Raw genomic sequence first — 19,577 nt, 5'->3', positions numbered from 1 at the left:
TTATGCCCGTAAAAAAAGACTGTTGTATGGCTCGCTCTACAAATGTGTGCAAATTAGTCATACAATACAAAAGCAAATTCAATTCAACAATAGGAAAGTACTCGGTGGCGATGCTCGCAAAATAAAGCCGCTCACTTCACTTCCTCACTTGTATTCTTTGGCATTGGACTCGGCATGACTTTGATTTGTTCTTGGTTTGACTCTTTGGTGCTTTCTTTCTTCCCCATTTGTCTTCCTGTTTATTGTGCACGTGCCATGTAGAGCACTTTGCATGCAGCGGTGGCTGTTTGAAGTGCTCCACAAATACTCTTGACTTGACTTGACTTCCACGTGGTTCCTTGGCACCGACGTGCTAAAAATGGTAGCAAAGCCCCAATTTTGTCTGAAAAAAGCCGCTTGCGCTCATGACACCAAATCACGGTTTAATGAAATTAGGGAGGAAGAGTAAAAAAAGTTAGTCGACATCTTCTTTTATACACTATTTACAGAGCCTTTACAAAACACAAAGATAAAAGCGACGGACGGCACGGCTAGCAGCATCCGAGCAGGTGCAGCAGCTTGGCGTCCATGCCCTCGATGTCGGATTCGTCGCCCGAGTCGGGACACTTGTTGGGGGCGGGCGAGGCGGGACGCGGCGCGGCGGGAGACTCGGCGCCCTCGGCGGCGATGACGGCCTCCAGCCACGAAGACAGCGAGGACGACGACGACGACGACGACGAGGACGACCCCAAGGAAGAGCAGGAGGAGGCGGGCGCATCATCGCCGGTGTTGCAGGCGTCGCCGCCCTGATGCTTGGCTGCGGAAAGCAGGCGTTCTTTAAAAAGCCGAAAAAGTTTGCCCGTTTGCGTGCGGCGTCCTACCGGCGTCGCAGCGCCGCCTCTTCTTTTCGGGGCCTGGCGCACACGTCAAGCCGTCGGAAAGGCCTTCCCGACAGGAACGCGGACACGCGACGCGGTCGTCCTCGTCGTCGTCGCCGCTGCCGCTGTCGGACGACATCTGCTCCCGCAGCTTCTTCTCCACGTAGGCCTGCTGGTAGTATTTGGCCCGCTGCTCCTTGCTCAGCGACGTCCACTGCCAGCGGCGGCAAATTGCGGTCAAACGGACAACCGACGAGGCGTGGGGCCCGACGGGCGGACTCACCAGCTGCGCCAGCCGCTTGTTGACGGCCACGCCGTCCTTCTGCTCCGACGGGCTCTTGGAGGCCGAGCGCCGCTCTCGGAGGAAGCACATGAAGGCGTCGGGCGGCTTTTTGGCGGCGGCCGACTTGCGCCGTCGCTTGCGCTTTCTCTTTCGACTGAAGGAGCGGAAAGCCAGGCGTGAAATGCGCACCAGGCGTAAGGGGGGGGGGGAGGCCGGCACTTACCTGGAGGAGCGGGCGCACGTAGCGGGAGGAAGAGGAGCGGGCGCGGGCTGGGAGGCGTCCACCGCCGCGTACAGCACTTCCCCGTTCCTAAGAGGCAAACGGCAAGTCAACGCCGAGCGGCGGCGGCGCGGGCGGAGGCGCGGGCGGCCGTGCCTGCGTGCGTGCGCGCCACTCACAGCATCCCCACGGCGTGCAGCGTGGCGCCTTCGGGCAGCGGCACCACCGGCAGACTTTTTTTCTGCAGGCGCAAAAAAAAGCCGCGGCGGTGTCACAAGGTGTCACAAGTCCGCTCGAAGGAGCCGCGTCAAAAGGCTCCTCGACAGTCCGTGCACGTGCGTGTGTGTGTGTGTGTGCGCGTGTACCGGCTGCGGCGGCGCAGTTGGGAAGCTGAAGGCCGGCTGGCTGTGGACGACCTGTGGCGTCATCTGACACGGGAGGTACTGCGGTACAGAAGCAGAGTGCGGCCGTTAACCGCAGCAAAGGCAAATAAAAGCCGGCGCAATTCCCGTGGCAGTTTTTGGCCAGCGTTCACGTGGCTTTTTCCACCATTTATTCAGAACGGACGGCGCGGCACGCTCGGACCGCTCCGTGCCTCCCGTTTTGGGGGATTTCCGACTCCTCGTCATGCGCTTACCTGGAGACGGAAAGGAGCCCCCCCCTGGCGGCTGAGGTGAAAGGGGTGCACGAGGTACGGGTTGAACTGCGGGCCGTATCGCATGCCGGCAAGCGGCGGCAACTGGGCGTGCGGGACAAACGGCAACCGCGGAGGGAAGCGGGCCGGCTGAGGGCGGGCGTCGAAAGGCATCCCCGCGTAGGCGGCGGACGGAGGGGGGTTTGAGGGCGGGCGCTGGCCGGCAGGGTGGGGAGGGGGAGTGTTGCTGGGCTCGCACATGATGTTGGAGCACAACTCCTGCAGGGTGTCCGCAACGTCCTGCCACTCCAGCTCGCCTACGATCTGCTCAAACTCTTCCCTGAGCTTCTCCATCGAGCTCGCCCTAAAGCTGGCCTCCTGCTCTCACACGCACACACATACACACACATTAGATAAATAGATGATTAATGCAAAAGGGACATTTCCAAGCGTAAAAACAAACGGCGAGTTGAAGAAGAAACGACTCGTGTTCACAAGACGATTTTCATCGATTTTGGAGGGACTTGACGGTTGTTGATGCGACGACGAGCGAGCGATGCCATTGAAAATGCAGAGACGAAAGCGTGACGTCACATAGACTGGAAACCGGTGCTTGGTTCGGTATCCAAATGCACACGTTGCCCCCATACGCTTTATTCACTACTCGGCGCGAGGTCAACGAAGGAATAAAATGCTCGAAACAAGCGAGACATTTGGCACTGGCCTGTCTCACGAACGCGGATTTGAACAGAGCGATTGCTATTTGCCCCGCCACACCGTACATAAACGCTAATGTCCCTTATGATGATGATGATGATAAAAATTACTGTTATTATTATTATTATTTCTTCCAACCCCCCCAAAAAATATATATATCTATATATATATCTATATTTGTGTTAAAAGTTGGAAGTTGTTTTTCGGAAACGAGTGACACTTGCGCGTGAGGTGTTCAGCTAGCAGTTAGCTAAAACACCCACGTAGGGGTTTTGGCTCTTTTTGGAATGGTCGTGTTTTGTCGACAGCACCTTACCGAGTTGGTCCACTAAACGTGTTTATTAGTCGGTCTTGCGCGGTGGCAATGCTGCAAAATGTGGCCACTCGTAACGGGGAAACGATTTGGGGCAGTTGGCGGTCAAGCGGTCGCCTTCTTACGATGGAGTGGACTGTGCTGGAAGCTCCGCCCCCACCTTTCCCAAGCGGGTCGCCACGGTAACCCCGCCTTCGTCACCGGCTCGCCTGAGGCAAAAAGTGCAGGAAACGATCGGATTTTTACGCATTTTTACTTTCCACGCGTTATTTTTTTTCACCATTTCTGACCCCCTTTCTGACTCCGTTCCTTTCTTTCTTGCCTTCTTCCCTCAGAGTTGCTTGTCATACTAATCTCCTTCCTTCCTTCCTTCCTTCCTTCCTTCCTTCCTTCCTTCCTTCCTTCCTTCCTTCCTTCCTTCCTTCCTTCCTTCCTTCCTTCCTTCCTTCCTTCCTTCCTTCCTTCCTTCCTTGCTTCCTTCCTTCCTTCCTTCCTTCCTTCCTTCCCTCCTTTCTCCCTCCCTACCGCCTCAAATGGTAGTTTCTCTTATTAAACTTTCAAATGATCACAGCCGCCATTTGAGGAAATCAAATGGAGAAAAAGCGCCATCCGTCCAGGGCCGGATGATTCGTTGTTCCAATTGATGAACTGAGGCGCAGACCAAACTATTATCGCCGCGGACACGATTTGAGGAAAGACGGTAAAATCCAACAGCGATAAAGGTCATTGAAACCGCCCGGTAAGACCAGCCACCTTCCCGAGGGGCCAAAAGTCGATGAAATGCGGGTGCTTAATCGTTGGACATCCTCCATCTTGGCTCAAGTGCCGGGCCTCCGCTCAAAGTGGCAAATCCCTGCGCGGGAGGCGCCGAGGGGTGAGCGGGGGTCGCGGGGGTCGCGGGGGTCCGGTCTGTCGGATCCAGATAAATCCGGAGAGGAGTGGGCGGGAAGTGCTCTCGCATCACTTCCCGTCTTTGTTTTCTGACGCTATTTTCAAGGCTCGGAATGTCGCTCCTAAGGCAGGAGAGCTTGGGAGGCAGGGGGGTGGGGGCCTTCAAACAAGTTCATGAAGTCGCAGCGAGAGCGAGAAAAGCCTCTCGCGGCTCCGAGTATCGGCCGCGCCCTGCTCGCATCCTGCGGCGGACACCCACCCGCTGACTCCGGCATCATCTTGAATGGATGTGGGGGGGGGGTCTCTTTTGTGCAAGTCCGAGTCAAGTCTCGAACTTTGGGGTTTCTGGGTTTGATCGAGCGGGATTGCGATTGCGTCGGATACACCACGCCCGTCGCTTTTGTCGGGTCGTTCCATTCCAAGAGCCGAGAAATGATCCCCAACGCCAAACTGAGTTGGGCTTTGATTCAAGCAAAAGCAAAGCCAGTTAGCGCCGCAACAAATCTCCTGCTAGCGCCAAATTCCGCAAAGCTTTTCTCATGGTGTTTGCTTTTGATGAAGTGTCCTTTCACAAAAGTGACGCCATCTTTTGCTTTTTGTCTGCAGGACTTTCTGGCAAGTAGCGGCTGCGTCCTTCACTGTGTCAGAAAATAATGGCCCGTATTTTTATTCTTAGGCCGGCGCTGATGGATTGACTTTTTTGGCCTCGGGAAACCTCGTAGCTGCAGGAATTTCTGGCAAGTAGGCCAGTACGTCTCCATGTGACTACAATCGATGGTATTTTGGATTTGATTGGATTTTTCTTGCCGCATGCAGGCTGCGAGGCGGGGCTAACCCCCCCAGAAATATCCAGCGCAGCACATTCCGCTAAAGCCGTCGAGCTGTCGGCAACCGTTGGCGAGGCTCCGGCCGACCCGAAGAAGCGGCCCGTCCCCCGCTCGATTCCGGGGGCTGCGGCTCACGTTGATGGATTTGTGCCGGGAAGGGGGGGGGGGGGATGAAGTCACTGCTCAATATGCGCAATGTTGGTGGAGGCCCTGCCGCACACACGCACGCACACAAATCAAACACACACATACCTTTCGAATTAGCTGGCCTTTACACCAGAACGCAGGGGAAAGTTGGGGGTGGGGGGGCAAGATCGGACAAGCACGGCTTGCCTGGGGAGGAGGCTGGTAGGGGAAGCGGGTGTCAGGCCTTGGATGGCAGGATGTCCTGTTTGGATGGCAACCTCGCTGAGCAAAAAAACAAAACAAAAAAAAATGCATGTGACAGTGGCTGAGATTCCAAAGATTTGCTGCAATCTAGCGTAGGAGCAAAAAGCTGCAAGCCTCAGCGCTCACACACTCCACAGTGCCACCCATGCAAATGCCACTTTTGGGTATGTCGCGGGCCACCGCGCGGGCCCTCGTGCCGAGGCAAAAAGGCAGTTCGGGGACCTCGCAGTGTCTCGTCGGGTCCGACGCCGGACTGCAATTTTTCCCAAAATAAATGTCGGCACTCGGGGGGGGGGGGGGGGGGGGCACGCGGCGGTCGCGTCACAACGATCTGTATTCTTCGTCCGTGTGACGATGATCTCTTGACATGGCTCAGTGCCGCAGGAGGTTCCTTCTGGACTCCTGAAAAAAGAAGAAGGAGCGCTGGCGCCATTTTACGCCCCCCTAACCCCAAGCCCGCAACGACGGCAAAACGCCGGAGACGGCCCCGGAGAGATATATGTGGCGTGGCGGCTAGCGTGGCGGCTAGCATGGCGGCTAGCGTGGCCACGCGAACGGCTTCTCCCGACTTTTTTTCAAGGCCTCAACAACTTCGCGGCCTGTGAGCGCTTTTCGAAGGGGATTGAATTCCTCCAAAAGAGGCCAGCTTCCCGCGAGGCGTCTTTCCCGACCGCGGCGACTCTCCGGCGGACGCCTCGGCGGGGCCGCGTCGATCCGCCGGGCGGCCCCGCTCCGAGGTCAGCGTGGCTCGCCCTTTGGCCAAATCTGTCTGACGCAGATCCGCTTCCTGCCCGAGGGAGATGGCTATTGTTCGCGGAGAGCCATCTCGCGGCCCAGCCGTTTCCCGTTTCCTGAGGAGGAGGAAGCGGCGCCGGCGCTCAGCCCCCCCCCCCCACACGCTACTGACTACTACTTTGGATTTCAAAGAACAAAAGCGGCCGCATTCCCTGCACAGATTTTGCATCCTACTCCGTTGTCGACAACGTGCAGCCTTAGACGTCGGCACTTCTCAAATGTTTTGGGGTCCGGGCTAGATTTTTAAAATGTACTCATTTTCCTCAGGCCTAAAAGGTAACAACCATCACCTCTGAAAGGCAGAGGAATTCAAAAGTTTCCCGATCAGATCTAACGATAAGTGCGTCAAGATTACAAGAACTTGTCCGTTGCAGTTTCATTTTGACTTGAGATTTTCAAATTCATTCATTTATTTGACAACCCGCCTTTCCTCTTAAAGGACGCGATTCGTTTTCATTTGTTTTGGTTTCCAAATCACTTGTGGGGGTGGGGGGGTATTGTTAGTTTTACTTAGTTTTTCTTTAAAACCAGGTGCTTTGTCAAAAGTGAGGCAAAGCTGCAATCAATGCAGTCAAGCCCTCATTTGGACGGCCCTGCTCAGGAAAACCGCATTAAGGGATGCTGGCGAGAAATCAATGAGACAAAATCGCCCCGAAAAATTTTGCCTCCAAATCACTTTTAGGCTCAGCATGGGAATGTGTTTGCGCACCACTCCAGGTTTTTTTTTTTTTTATCAGGGCCCAACAGTGACAGGAAGTCCGCTTTGGGGATTGTCCGGCAGTTCCTGCCTTAGTTGCAACAGGAAGCGCGGCATAAAACCAAGAGGAAAAACGCCCAGAGATCATTTTGGAGCACAGAGGCGGGCCGCCACTGCCGCAGGGATCGGCCGGAGCGAGCCGCGGACGGAGCCATGGAGGAGGCGGCCGCCGGCCCGCGGGGCCCTAGCTCAAGGGGGACCCACGGGGCCTCTCCCCACACGCTTCATGGCCTGCGTGTGCACAGGTAAACCATCGCACGAAATGCATTTTGAAAGCATGCTCCATTCAACTTTGTAGTTGTCATCGTCGCGGTCGTGCCAAAATCGAACTTGAGTTGATTTGATGAGTGGCAGATTATTGTAGTTGTACATTTTAATTCAATACAAGATTAAGTTGGAATGTATCAATGTATTTTTTGTTGAATATTACCCCCCCCCCACACACACACACTTCTCCCTCTATGCGGATTTTTTAGAAATGCACAAATCACTCTGTTGTAAATGTGATAAAAATAAATGCAATTCAAATCAGTAATAAACAGAAAATACACACTCGTTTGAAAATATGACTCCAAAATACACATTATTTTTTAAATTGGTGAATTACTCTTTACAAAGTGTAATAAACATGCGTCAATAGAATGATTAATCAATATGTATTTGATTTATAATATATACTAACAGATATAGAATTGTAATTCTAAAGAGATTTGTTTTAATATATAAAAAGTATTTCTGTGTGTGTGAGTAGGTATGCATCTATTCATATACTGTATAGAGAAAGAGATTAAATGCATTCAAAAAAGTTTCTCGTTCAAATTTCTCAATCTGACCACAGCAAACTCATTTGATCAATATAGAACACTCGAAAAAATTGATGATGTTCTTGAATTTGTGTCAAAGAGCGACAAAAAAAGGAGAGTAGGCGATGTGACGTCATTGAGTAGCTGGGGGTCTATGGAGGGGTGGCGAGAGAGGGGGGGAGGTGCTCCCATCACCCCCCATCCGCATCGTGTGTGACGGTCTGAACTGACTTAGCCACACGCACACACACACACACAATCACCGGATTCCTGATGACTATAGATCGGATTACTCTGAATGTGATTGTAACGAGTGGATTTGAATCGGACCGTTAACCGGAACCGCTCGCCTTGGACTTTTGGGGTTTTCTTCTCCGCGTTGGACTTTTCCCACAGCAAAGGTGACCGTTTCGTGCGCGCTTCGTTGCGTTTTCTGCGCGTGTGCGCGCGTCGTACGCGCTTTCCTACGTGCGCGCGACAGATGAACGTGAGCGCGCGCCTCCCGAATGCCCGAAGCGGCCGCTGTCGGGAGGGAGTCGGGGAAATGGCGTCCTCGTGTGGACGCCTTTGGTCGTGACGTTACCGGCTGCCACAACAGACGCGCGAGTCAAGTCCAAATATTTGGAGAGTAAACACTTGGAGTGTCAACAAGTGCACAAACGTCGTATGTCCGAACGTATGTCGTAAATCAAGGACCCGTTCAACGACAATAGATTTTATGACAGTTACGTACATTTTTAGTTTTCCTCCGGTGTTTGACTTTCGGTCATCTCGTTGGGAATCGCGGCGTGAGGTGTCTGTCAGACAAATATTCTGTGACGTCATCAAGAAGCCTCTCCTCTGTTTGTGGCTCTCAGGTGGTCCCCCGGTCGGCGGAGCGCATTCCGACCCGCCCAGTGCGTCCCCCGCTCTCCTTCGCTCCGGCTGCCCGTGCTCGGAAGAGCGTGAGAGAAGAAGAGCGAGAGAGAGACACGGGGAACGTCGCGGCAAAGAGAGCGAAATGATGCGAGCGACGTTCCTCGCCACCCTCCTCGTCCTCCACGCGGCAGCCGAGCCCTCGTCCGACGCTCACGACCACCGCGGGTAAATCGTAGCCCTTCGGACAAATTCGAGCCCGTGGCCATTTTCAGATCGTTTGCTCAAAAACAAAAGACACTTTTTCATTTGCTTTTTTTTTTAAAGGCCGCCTTGGTTTGAAATGAGACACTGGTTGCATAAGGGCAGAAACGGTGTCTTGCGCCACGTCACGAGGCCTTGTTCAGTCGCAATCATGGTCAAGACGGTCTGAGAGACAGAGAATCCGAAAAAGGAACTCCATCGCCATGAATTGTCTTGTCCAGCCTCACAAGTCCAAACCCGGCATTGAAAAAGAAATCCATCAAATAATCATTCCAATAACATCAAATCTCCAGGTTTTTGTCCATCGTAGGGAGAGGGGGGCGGCCATTTGCCACTTTCTGTCGACTGAAAAATGACATCACGGCTCAGCTTCAGAAAACCGATGAGCCACTATCGGCCATTAAATGCGTCCCCGAGCGCCCGCCATGTCATTTTTCGGTCGACAGAAAGTGGCAAATGGCCGCCCACGAGATGGCTGAAAAGGGGGTGGGTTTTGCCGCTCGGCTCAAATTCCACAAAGACAATTTTCGTCAGAATGTGCTGTTGAGATGAGCGGAGGCGCGGAGATCATCTTTGCAAAGAACATTTGGGGCTTGACTTCCCCTGAAAGGAGGAGAAACATCTAGCCAGCTAGCTTGCTGTCTAGCTAGCTAGCCATGGATGTGGAATTAGCCTGGCCCCATTCTTTCACAAAAGTCAAGAAATGGGAGAGAAGAAAGCATTTCTCTCGTGCTCTCTCTCTTGCTAGGAGGAGAGCGTGTGTCGGCCGGGAGCCTCGTCGGCATCCTCGCGTCGTCACGGCGACCGAGTCCTACGTCCTGCCGCTGCACAAGCCCTTCCTGACGCTGTGCCAGGGCCGCCGCCTCTGCAGCACCTACAAGTGAGTCCGCCCCATCTTGGCGCTTTGTCCATCGGTCACCCTCCAAAGTGGAGCGTCGTTTGCGTATCGACTCTTGCCAATGGGCAGAAAAGGCTACCTTGGAGCCAAAATGGCCGCCTTCCCGTGCGCGGCTTCTCTGCGGGCCCCCTTCACTTCCTTTGGGCTTTGCCGTTTCGTTGTCTCGGCAGGACCACGTACGCGCTGGCGTACCGCCAGGTGAGCAGAGTGGCGCCTTTCTCCAACTTCTACCCCGAATGTTGCCCAGGGTGGAGACGCTTTCACTCGCTTCACTGTAACCGAGGTAAACGTTTGGGTCCGCGTCGCGAGCTCCACGCCGAGGGCGGCCTGGGTGAAGGCCAAAAGGCGCGACGCGGCGCTGAGCCTTTTTTTGTTTTTTTGTCTTCCAGATGTGGACGAGTGTGTGGAGCTGCATCCGTGCGCTCACGGCTGCGTCAACACCGTGGGTAGTTTCCGATGCACGTGCCGCCGGGGTTACGTCCTGGGCGGCGACGCCCGCTCCTGCCGCCGTCTGGGAGCGCCCGCCTCCGCCTCGACTCGGGCGCCGCCGACAGGTGGGCCGGCCAAACGCACAAACGTCCGCCTTTCCGCAACGCGTATTTGGGCGAAGACGTTGAAGAAGACCAAGACGAGATCGTAGCCAGCCTCGCGGCTCATTATTACTTTTGGTACGCGCTATGCCGCTCTCAACTCGTACCGTGAGTAATAATGCACTGCGACTGGCGCCCCCTTCGGCTCTGTCACCAGCAAAACATTTGGGAGTGGGACACTTGCGCTTTGGGAAGTGTCCGTCCGCTCCGTATTCTCTGCTACTCGACTGCGGCGGCTCTACGGGTGCCGCTAGCGGCTAACTTTGCGCTTCCCCGCCGACGCCGCAGGCGCAACGCCGGGCAACGCTCCCGACAACGTGACGGCCCAAATGCACAACTTGAGGAGCAGAGTCGAGCTTCTGGAGAAAGTACGTCAGCCATTTGCATCCTTTTCTCTTCTTCCCGCGTCATGAGATATATATATATATATATATATATATATATATATATATATATATATATATATATATATATACAGTGCCCTCCATAAGTATTGGCACCCCTGGTTGAGATGTGTTTTTTAGCTTCCAATTATTTTATTTTTTTTCTAAATAATATGGGACCTTAATGGAAAAAAAGAGAAAAATCCAACCTTCAATACAAGTGCATTTATTCAGTGGGGAAAAAATCCCACATAAAGAAATAATTATTTGACATCAAATAATGTGTGTCACAATTATTAGCACCCCTGGTGTTAATATTTTGTACAACCCCCTTTTGCCAACAAAACAGCACCTAATCTTCTCCTATAATGTTTCACAAGATGGGAAAAGACAGAAAGAGGGATCTTCAGCCATTCCTCTTTGCAGAATCTCTCTAAATCATCCAGAGACCTGGGTCCTCTCCTCTGTACTCTCCTCTTCAGCTCACCCCACAGGTTCTCAATGGGGTTGAGGTCAGGGGACTGAGATGGCCATGGGAGGAGCTTGATTTTGTGTCTGGTGAACCATTTCTGTGTAGATTTGGCCATATGTTTAGGGTCATTGTCTTGCTGAAAGACCCAGTGACGACCCAGCTTCAGCTTTCGGGCAGAGGGCAACAGATTTTGATTTAAAATGTCCTGGTATTTCAAAGCATTCATGATGCCATGCACCCTAACAAGGTTCCCAGGGCCTTTGGAAGCGAAACAGCCCCACAGCATCACTGACCCACCCCCATACTTCACAGTGGGTATGAGGTGCTTTTCAGCATGCGCATCTTTCGTGGTACGCCAGACCCACTTAGAGTGTTTGTTGCCAAAAAGCTCAATCTTGGTCTCATCTGACCAAAGCACACGGTCCCAGTTGAAGCCCCAATACCGCTTGGCGAACTCCAGACGCTTGCGTTTATGATTGTGAGTGAGGAAAGGTTTTCTCCGTGCATGCCTCCCAAACAGCTTGTTGGCGTGTAGACAGCGCCTGATGGTTGATTTGGAGACTTTGTGACCCCAGGATGCTACCATTTGTTGTAATTCTGTAACAGTGAGCTTTGGAGATCTTTTGATTTCTCTTACCATCCTCCTCACTGTGCGTGGTGGCAAAATAAACTTGGCTCCTCGTCCAGGCTTGTTTACCACTGTTCCAGTTGTTTTGAACTTCTTAATTATTCCTCTCACAGTGGATATGGGCAGCTGCAGTTGAGTGGCAATCTTCTTGTAGCCTCTGCCTGACCTGTGAAGGTCGACGCACATCTGCCTCACTTGTATGCTGTGTTCCTTTGTCTTTCCCATGTTTAAGAGTGGATAAGAGAAATGGCCTCGGTGTCACGTCATATTTATACCCCAGGGAGACAGGAAGTGATGAATTACTAATTAAATGTTCCTACATACTCTGGTAAACTTTGTAAACTACTGTAGAAATGACAGAAATGCTTCAATTATATTTATTTCCTGGGAATTGTTAAGGGTGCCAATAATTGTGGAACAGGTGATTTGATGTCAAATAATTATTTCTTTATGTGGGATTTTTTCCCCATTGAATAAATGCACTTGTATTGAAGGTTGGATTTTTCTCTTTTTTTCCATTAAGGTCCCATATTATTTAGAAAAAAAATAAAATAATTGGAAGCTAAAAAACACATCTCAACCAGGGGTGCCAATAATTATGGAGGGCACTGTATATATATATATATATATATATATATATATATATATATATATATATATATATATATATATATATATATATATATATATATTTTTTTTTTTTTGCAGAAGCTGCAGGTGGCGCTGGCGCCATACGGCAGTGTTTTCCCAGAGGAGGTCGCGTCGGAGGAGAGCGCCACCTTGCTGTCGCACTCCTTCCGCCAGCTGGACCGCATCGACTCCCTAAGCGAGCAGATCGGCTTCCTCGAGGAGCGCCTGGGAACTTGTAAGTCAAGCAAAAGGTCCGGCGACATTTGGACGCAAACAGATGCGTTCAACGCGCGAGCTTGTGCATGTAGCGCAAAGGGAAAATCCCTTTGCTGTTTGATGTTTGATGACGCCAAACATCAAACAGTATCTGTGCTAAGCTAGGTTGCTATTTGGAAGGCTTTTGAGCTCGGTGAAGGCGGTTCACCTTGTAAAATACTCCCCCTCCCCTCCTCTCTAGGCTCCTGCCAGGAAAAAACTCGCCGGAACCGGAACTAAAACGTGGCCGACACGCCCACACGTCAAGATCCTACTCGTCGTTTAGTCGAGCGCAACGGTGGCAGAAATAAACAAGGGGGGCTGTTTCTCCACAGCTTGGCGTCCACAAAGGCCTCAATTCGGGCAACTCTGACGTGATGACTTTGATCTTTCCGAATAGGAATTAAAAAAAAATGTAAATGGTCATGTCAACAATACGATGTATTTGATTTTTTTTTGGGGGGGGAGCAGGGGGGTAGCTAATGTTTCTTTGATGTTACCAAACATTATGCCTTTTTTTCCAAAAACTAAGATGGCATCATAGACGTTTCTGTCCTTTGGAAACCCGTGTATGTGTGACTTTCTTTTTTAACACGTCTGATGTGTTCATCAACCTTGACCTCGGTGTTTCAAAAGCCTTTCGACCGGATGCGTCTTTGATTTGTCAAACAGCGAGCACCGCTCTCGATATTCCAAACGGCCGCGCGTCTTGGATTTCAAACGAATGTGACGTCACACGTCATTTAGGAAGCCTATCATCCAGACCATCTTTGATGCGACAACCTTTCACGGCGCTGCGTCTTACGCTTCAACCAACAGATCTCTTTGATGCATCTCATCACAACCAAGGCGTCTTTGACGCTTCATACCAGATGAACTCAAATAGTCACCGGAGCAGCTGCGTCTGTATTTATCTTGCCTTTTTCTTTCACGCTTTATTTGAAATGACAACCGGTTATTTCGTGCCTGCCATTTGCCCAAGGCCAAACGTGGCTGACGCGCGTTCAACGGCGGCCGGGACAAAGCTTCCCACCGCCGGAGGAACTTGAGGGAAAGGGAACGAGAGTACGGACCAATAAAATACTGGAGAAAAAAAAGAAATGGAGTGAAATCTTTTGCGAGGCATTCACATTCATCCCATTTTCGAGGAAGTCAGTTGAAAAATAAAGACCTCGTCAACGTCTCCAATACTGGCAATGGGGGCGGGGGAGGGGGGGCTTAGTGATCTCACACGCACACAAAATGGTCTTACATCTAAGCCGTCTTTAATAGCTTTGGTGAAAATGATTTTTTAAAAGGAATTCATTAAAGTACAGCCCCCAACCCCCAGACATTTTTTAAATTTTCCTTGAAGGTGAGGAAATAATCAAGACCACGAAAATCCGACCGAGAAACCAACTTTTGGTCATTCATTGCATCGCACATCATTAGCATAAAGGTATCAGCCGTTGCCCGCTCAACCAATCAGATGGTTGCATGGTCCAAAGGGGGGGGGGGGTGTACTCGACGGTCGCTTTGACATTCAAAAGGCAAAGAACTTGGTCAATAAGTGCAAGCCGAGCCCGCGGTTCTTTGTACGCCAACGCAAAGGCGACAACTGAATCAAGAGCCAAGTGGGACCGTGATGGAAACAGTCGCAATGTTTTCAAAACATCAAGGCAATCTTCAAGCCACAAATAGATTTCTTTCAGTCAACACACACTACGACCACGAGGACATCAATTGAAAGGGATGGCGTGGCGGAGAGTCAACGGCCAACAAACAATTGCATGAATCCGTACTTGCTATCGGGACGCCATTTCGCTGCACGGCTGCTTCAAGCAAACGAGCACGACGCCAATCCGGGCGGGCGTCACTCGTCCGTGGCGAGCTTGCGGCGCAACTGACGTCAGCCCGCTTGGATCACACGCAGCCAAAACGACGACAACATGGCGTAGAAAGAGACACTTTGTAGCCTGCACACTTACCCCAACGACGAGGGCAACATTTGCACCACTGGTTAAAGGACACTTTGATTCTCTCCTCTTTCATCTCAAACCGCTTCAAACAACAAAGCGTGTGACGGAAAAGTGGTTAGGACTGCACGACTGTTTGTGTTTTATGTTGTGTGTTGTGTTTATTATTTTACTTTATGTTAACTGTTTTGTAAAGCGCTTTGTTACAGCTGCCGCTGTTGTGAAAGCGCTATATAAATCAGAATGTATTGTATTGTATTGTATTGTATTTGGCGAGAAGTTCAACCGAGCGCCGCTACGGGGCGGGGTCACAATGTTGACGTTCCATTTACGATGCCAATCCAACCAAACTCCTTTCATCTTTACCATCAACCGACCTACTCTCAGACCCAACTGGGACATTTTTGGGACTGGATACATCACATTTGCCCTTTTTTTTTCTTCTTGACATCTTTCACCTGCGAATGGCGAACTGTGCTCATTTTTATCGCACTCGCGCGTCATGGCGAGGCACAGCAACCATTGCAGTCTGTCCTTTTTATTTTTTTCACCCCATTAGATCAGATCCTGAACAGTTTGAAAGGCCAGTAAAGCAAATGCTTTCTGCGTCCGCCTTCTGGCGCACCGGATGAACTCACTGGCGATTGGACCTCAATCACATTCCAAAACAAAAAGGCAACGTGACATGATTAGAAAAAAAAAAACAACAACAAAAAAAAAAACCCCAAACTGCATCCAAAGTGAATAATGCGCAAGGGCATGCACGAAAAACAACGCCCGTCCGTACTGCCGGGCCCGCCGTCCGTCACTCCGCTCGCAGAAAGCGCCAGGGTCGGGACTGCGCGGGCCAGCCCGGGACCGGGACCGGGTCGGGCCGCCTGGGCCGAGAGTCACGGGAGATAAAAAGTGGCGGTGGACGCGGCGGGGAAGCTGGGCTCGACAAAATGGCGGGCGGGTGGGCGGGCGCTCAGTGCCCGGCGGGCCCGTTGCCGCACGCCAAGCCAGAGATGTCCAGGAAGGCCGAGCGCATGGCGTCGAAGGATTTGTCGGCGAGGGACGCCACGTCCTCGGACGTCATGCCCTTGGTCTCGATCTTCGGGAGTATCTTTAAGCGGATGGTCCCTGCGTCACAAGTGGCGAGAGTACTCAAGATCTGCACTTGCAGGCGGGGGGGCGACGGCAGCAACGCTTACCCGACTTGAACTGCTTCTCTTTCCGTAGGTAGAAGTTACTGTAGGAGGAGAAGACCACCGGTATGATGGGCACCTGCAGACAAACAGGAAGTCACATTGCACACCGAGCCGCGCCGGGAAATACCGCCAGAGTGTCGTCGCATGCGGCACGCGGCCAGCGCTTGCCAGAAATGTCCCGGCTAAGCGCTATCGTTTCAATCTCAAACTGTGTTCATTTCTTTTTCTTTTTTGGTGACGCCATTGAATGAGTGCCTTCCTCCCGTCCGGTGCACTGTGAACAGACGCAGGCATCTGTCGCTCGGCCCCTTCTCATTCGTCATTCTACGACGGCATGACTTTTACAAAACAATTGAAGCCCCCCCCCACCCGCCCCCGTCTGAAACGGGCCCACGTGAGTGTTTATTTCCCGTCTTTGATTTCCAGTGGAAGGGAGTTTCAAGAGCTCAACTCAGGTGGCGAGTCGAGAAGAATTTTGAGTGTTCTGCCGGCGGTTCCACTTGTACTGACTTGGGCTTGCACGGCCAAGTGGAATGCGCCTTTTTTGAAGGGCAACAGGCCTCCTCTCTGGTTCCTCGTTCCCTCCGGAAACACCCACAGGCGGATCTGCGGAGAGTTCAACGATTCAAAGCGTTTTCTTTCCGCGACAGGCTGCCAACGGGAGGTGAACGGAGGGCGTGGCTTACCCGCTGGTCCAACATGGTTTTAGCGGCGGCGGCCATGACGCTCTTGGCGTCGCTGGTCTTCTTGCGGTTGATGAAGACGATGCCGCCCAACCAGCAGAGGACGCCCACCGTGCCGGCGTAGATCAACTCCTTCTTGGCGATCATGGTGCAGCGGTCGGGCAGGATCTCCATCAGGCCTGCGGGAGGAAGCCACCACATGACCGCGCCGCCACGGACCCACGCCCATTTCCTCCATGTCGAAACGGGCACGCACCCAACACATCCAGGGAGCTCTGGTGGTTGGAGATGATGACGTAGGGGCCCGGGGTCTGCAGGTGCTCCCAGCCGCTGACTTGGAAGCGCAGGCCCAGGAAATACTTGACGTGCCAAACCAGGGCGCGGACGATCCTGAAAACAAGTAGGCAAAAAGCCAATCGTTTATTCCCCCCCCCCAAAAAAATGCACGTACACAGTCACAGATACGACAGAGGAACGAGAAGAATGGAAAACAGTGGGAAAATGTGATCATTTAATGAACATATCTTTTACAAAACATTTCATGAAGCACCTTAGATTTCCTTCGAACATTTTGTGCAATTGACTTTTTTCCTCATTCGGAGATATGCATTGCAACTGATCCCGCTGATCGTACAAAGGCACAAAACCTGAACAAGTCATTGGGATTGAAAAATATAGTCACGCACATCGAGATCTATAAAGAAAGGAATTTTTAAAGCATCGACACGCGCATATAAATTCAATTCAATCCCTACCTGCACCTTACAAACTAAGGAGAGTGCTATGCAATGTGTAAAGAATCAAGTATTCACATGTCTCGCGTCTGCCGTGTTGAGTCTGTCTCGGTGACAGACTGAGGCTGCTGTTGTCGTCTTCTCTGATCAAAACAATGCTGTCTTCGACTCTGATCAAAACTTTGTGTCCCCTAGCAGATACTCCATGAAATGCACCTCATTAAAAATATTCATTCCGTGTCTTATATGCATTTTTTCACTTTCAAATGATCCCGCGGGCCTGATCGAACCTCCTTGGGGCTCAGTTCTGACCCGCGGGCCGTATGTTTGACACCACCTGCCATAGAGCATATGTGACAATAAAGCTTGACTTGATGACACACACGCGCGCGCGCGCGCACACACACACGCCAATAAAAACGGTTTCCCGTTTTGTAGCGGTAGCGTTGTTTCCCTTACACACGCGCCAGAATATTCCAGAAGTTTACCTTGCTGTTGTTGTTGTTGGCGGGTAGCATGAGGCAGAAGCTAACGCTGCTAGCTTCGTTTTGACGAAAAGAATTGGAACTAACGCGGGAGCCAAACAATTTTGTTCGGGTGCTCACAGCGAGCCCGTTAGCCTAGCGAGCTAACGGGCAGCCGATGGAGCTGTCAAAGCGAGCACAAGTCCAAACTCACCTCATGTTCTCGACGTCTCTGCCGCCGCTTTTGAGCACACACAGCGGCAACGCCAACAGCGCCAGCACCATCATCCAGGCCACGTAGAAGCCCTTTTTGAAATAAAACACCAACGCGTGTCCGCTGCTCCACAGCAGCAGCCCCACCACCAGCGGCACCACCATCGGGGCCATCCACAGGAGAACTGCCATAGCGGAGCTACAGGGTAGCGGGCGGCTCGCTCGCCGTACGGTTGGTCGGCTGGCTGGCTGGCTGGCTGGCCGGGGCTCCACTCACGCTGCTCGGCGAAGGAGAGGCGCCACGAGCCGCTCAAACATAACACGGTACTTAGTACTTTCGCTTCCTCTCGATTCTTGGGACGACCGTGTATCGTTCTTCATCTGTTGCGAGGTGGAGTCCGGCATACAGTCGTCGTCATCCGCTGTGTGTTTTTTTTTCTCCCACAATTTCCGGAACGGTTACTGCTGGACCGCTGTGTGTGACGTCATCAGCTCGCTGCGCTTTGCATGTAAATAAAATTAGCGCACGTATTGTGTATTACACATTGACGAAAATATTTGGGGCATTCCAAACTCACTTTTTGGTTGAACTCGTCTGCTTTGAGCAATTCCTACTTTTGACTGAACAAATCTGAACGAGCTAGCCAATCGACACCGCGCACCGTGCTGATATCGAATTCAGATTACATATTAAATATAAACAAATGGTAAATTTGTTTTAATTGGCCATCGTACATTCGCTTGATCCCCAGAAATTAGACGAGCATCGCAGAATTGGATTATCCCTGCTAATCCAATCCGTGGCTATATAATCTGAGGCTGTCTGTTTGGAGTTTTTCGACTTCACTTGACACGATTAGGGAGATTTTGTTTGGTGTTTTGACAAAGCCAAAGACAATTTATTCCTCAACAAAAATTGATGTGCAGTCAATATAAAAAGTATACGCGGCCCTGTTTAAATGCAAGGTTTTGTGATCTAAAAAACTAACAAAAAATGTTTTAAAAACACGTCTACCATCAATGTGGTCTATATCCCGTAAAAAACATCAAGAGAAGTAAAAACGACTCGGATGATGTGGTTGCACATGTGTGCACACATCATTTTCAAACTTCAAAACTTAATCCTGGGTTTGATGGGACCCCAAAACACATGTAGGAAAATATGTTGTGGTGCGATGAAACCACGGTGTGTTTGAGTTTTTTTTTTTAATTTAATCGTTTCATTTTCCTTTATTTGTACGACTGCATCTGTCGCGCCGTCACGAGAGGCGCGTCTCCACTTCCTGCCACCGGGTGGCGATGGCGGTTCAGCAGTTCTGATTTGCCAGTTTCGACCGTCGACGGAATGCTTTTGTAAAAGACCATTTAGCCTTCTGAGAAAACAACGGACGACTTTTTACAAATGTTTTTTTTTGTAAAAGTCTATGGCAGTCAACCAACTTGAGAAAACGTCAAACACGAGCGAGGTGCAAAACCTGACTTATGTGTTCTTGAAAAACATCAAAGCAAGAGTTTGAATCTTCAACGAACCGAAGGTACACGTTTCGGTAACTCGAAGAGACGGATTTCCTTCCAAACAAACTTTTGTTGACCTCAAAGACCAGGTTGTCTTTGTCGAACCTCACTTGTGTGTTTTGGAGCACCCAACAAAACAGCTTTGAATCTTCAAGGAACCGCACACACGTTTTTGCAAACAATGAAGTTAAGTCACGTCTTCATTGACTCGTGATGTGTTAATGTACACATCAAAGATCCTTTAAAGTTTTTTTAAATGGGCCATCGTTAATTTTCTATCAGTTTAATGTGTTAAAATGATTCCTGTTATTTTTAGTCCCCGCCCTTGAAAATATCTTTGAATTGAGTTGTCCAAGTTGGA

General features: G+C 51.1%; 3 protein-coding genes across 7 annotated transcripts; 1 reads left to right on the top strand and 2 right to left on the bottom strand.

Moving 5' to 3' along the window:
* Nucleotides 1–402: 402 nt before the first annotated feature.
* Nucleotides 403–5,257, bottom strand: LOC127591252 (transcription factor 7-like 1-A). Of its 4 annotated transcripts, none has more exons than XM_052051174.1 (8): nt 3,778–4,054; nt 1,998–2,375; nt 1,726–1,803; nt 1,540–1,601; nt 1,364–1,450; nt 1,141–1,294; nt 861–1,071; nt 403–814 (listed from the first exon to the last, which is right to left on the bottom strand). In XM_052051174.1, the coding sequence occupies exons 2-8, from the start codon at nt 2,346–2,348 to the stop codon at nt 531–533; spliced, it is 1,227 nt and encodes a 408-aa protein (XP_051907134.1). In that variant the 5' UTR covers nt 2,349–2,375; nt 3,778–4,054; the 3' UTR covers nt 403–530. The 4 variants fall into 4 exon arrangements, with proteins under 4 accessions (XP_051907134.1, XP_051907133.1, XP_051907135.1 ...); XM_052051173.1 differs by lacking the exon at nt 3,778–4,054 and adding an exon at nt 3,028–3,537; XM_052051175.1 differs by lacking the exon at nt 3,778–4,054 and adding an exon at nt 3,028–3,537 and having other exon boundaries at nt 403–796.
* Nucleotides 5,258–6,650: 1,393 nt separating this feature from the next.
* On the top strand, nt 6,651–12,829 carry egfl7 (EGF-like-domain, multiple 7). 2 transcript variants are annotated; one of them, XM_052051171.1, is made up of 8 exons: nt 6,655–6,929; nt 8,345–8,570; nt 9,355–9,486; nt 9,675–9,787; nt 9,894–10,058; nt 10,383–10,462; nt 12,286–12,442; nt 12,665–12,829. In XM_052051171.1, the coding sequence occupies exons 1-8, from the start codon at nt 6,911–6,913 to the stop codon at nt 12,700–12,702; spliced, it is 930 nt and encodes a 309-aa protein (XP_051907131.1). In that variant the 5' UTR covers nt 6,655–6,910; the 3' UTR covers nt 12,703–12,829. The 2 variants fall into 2 exon arrangements, with proteins under 2 accessions (XP_051907132.1, XP_051907131.1); XM_052051172.1 differs by lacking the exon at nt 9,355–9,486 and having other exon boundaries at nt 6,651–6,929.
* A 2,123-nt stretch (nt 12,830–14,952) lies between these two features.
* Nucleotides 14,953–18,187, bottom strand: agpat2 (1-acylglycerol-3-phosphate O-acyltransferase 2 (lysophosphatidic acid acyltransferase, beta)). Its single transcript, XM_052051187.1, has 6 exons — nt 17,703–18,187; nt 16,547–16,680; nt 16,294–16,469; nt 16,118–16,213; nt 15,611–15,683; nt 14,953–15,539 (listed from the first exon to the last, which is right to left on the bottom strand). The coding sequence occupies exons 1-6, from the start codon at nt 17,891–17,893 to the stop codon at nt 15,385–15,387; spliced, it is 825 nt and encodes a 274-aa protein (XP_051907147.1). The 5' UTR covers nt 17,894–18,187; the 3' UTR covers nt 14,953–15,384.
* Nucleotides 18,188–19,577: the final 1,390 nt, after the last annotated feature.

This window comes from Hippocampus zosterae, chromosome 18 (genome assembly GCF_025434085.1).
Source record: "Hippocampus zosterae strain Florida chromosome 18, ASM2543408v3, whole genome shotgun sequence".
NCBI lineage: Eukaryota > Metazoa > Chordata > Actinopteri > Syngnathiformes > Syngnathidae > Hippocampus > Hippocampus zosterae.
The sequence above is the reverse complement of the archived record's forward strand: the minus strand, read 5'-3'. Positions and strand labels throughout refer to the sequence as shown.

What these genes read in the sequence shown, in the direction of transcription:
- egfl7 (XM_052051171.1), top strand. An exon ending in CTCGCTTCACTGTAACCGAG is followed by an intron (nt 9,788 to 9,893) that starts GTAAACGTTTGG and finishes TTTGTCTTCCAG; the next exon opens with ATGTGGACGAGTGTGTGGAG. An exon ending in CGAGGAGCGCCTGGGAACTT is followed by an intron (nt 12,443 to 12,664) that starts GTAAGTCAAGCA and finishes CCTCCTCTCTAG; the next exon opens with GCTCCTGCCAGGAAAAAACT.
- LOC127591252 (XM_052051174.1), bottom strand. Translation starts at nt 2,348, where the DNA reads ATGGAGAAGCTCAGGGAAGAGTTTGAGCAGATCGTAGGCGAGCTGGAG. An exon ending in GGGCTCCTTTCCGTCTCCAG is followed by an intron (nt 1,804 to 1,997) that starts GTAAGCGCATGA and finishes TCTGTACCGCAG; the next exon opens with TACCTCCCGTGTCAGATGAC. An exon ending in CAACTGCGCCGCCGCAGCCG is followed by an intron (nt 1,602 to 1,725) that starts GTACACGCGCAC and finishes TTGCGCCTGCAG; the next exon opens with AAAAAAAGTCTGCCGGTGGT.
- agpat2 (XM_052051187.1), bottom strand. Translation starts at nt 17,893, where the DNA reads ATGGCAGTTCTCCTGTGGATGGCCCCGATGGTGGTGCCGCTGGTGGTG. An exon ending in AAACCATGTTGGACCAGCGG is followed by an intron (nt 16,214 to 16,293) that starts GTAAGCCACGCC and finishes AACTCTCCGCAG; the next exon opens with ATCCGCCTGTGGGTGTTTCC. An exon ending in AGAGAAGCAGTTCAAGTCGG is followed by an intron (nt 15,540 to 15,610) that starts GTAAGCGTTGCT and finishes CTTGTGACGCAG; the next exon opens with GGACCATCCGCTTAAAGATA.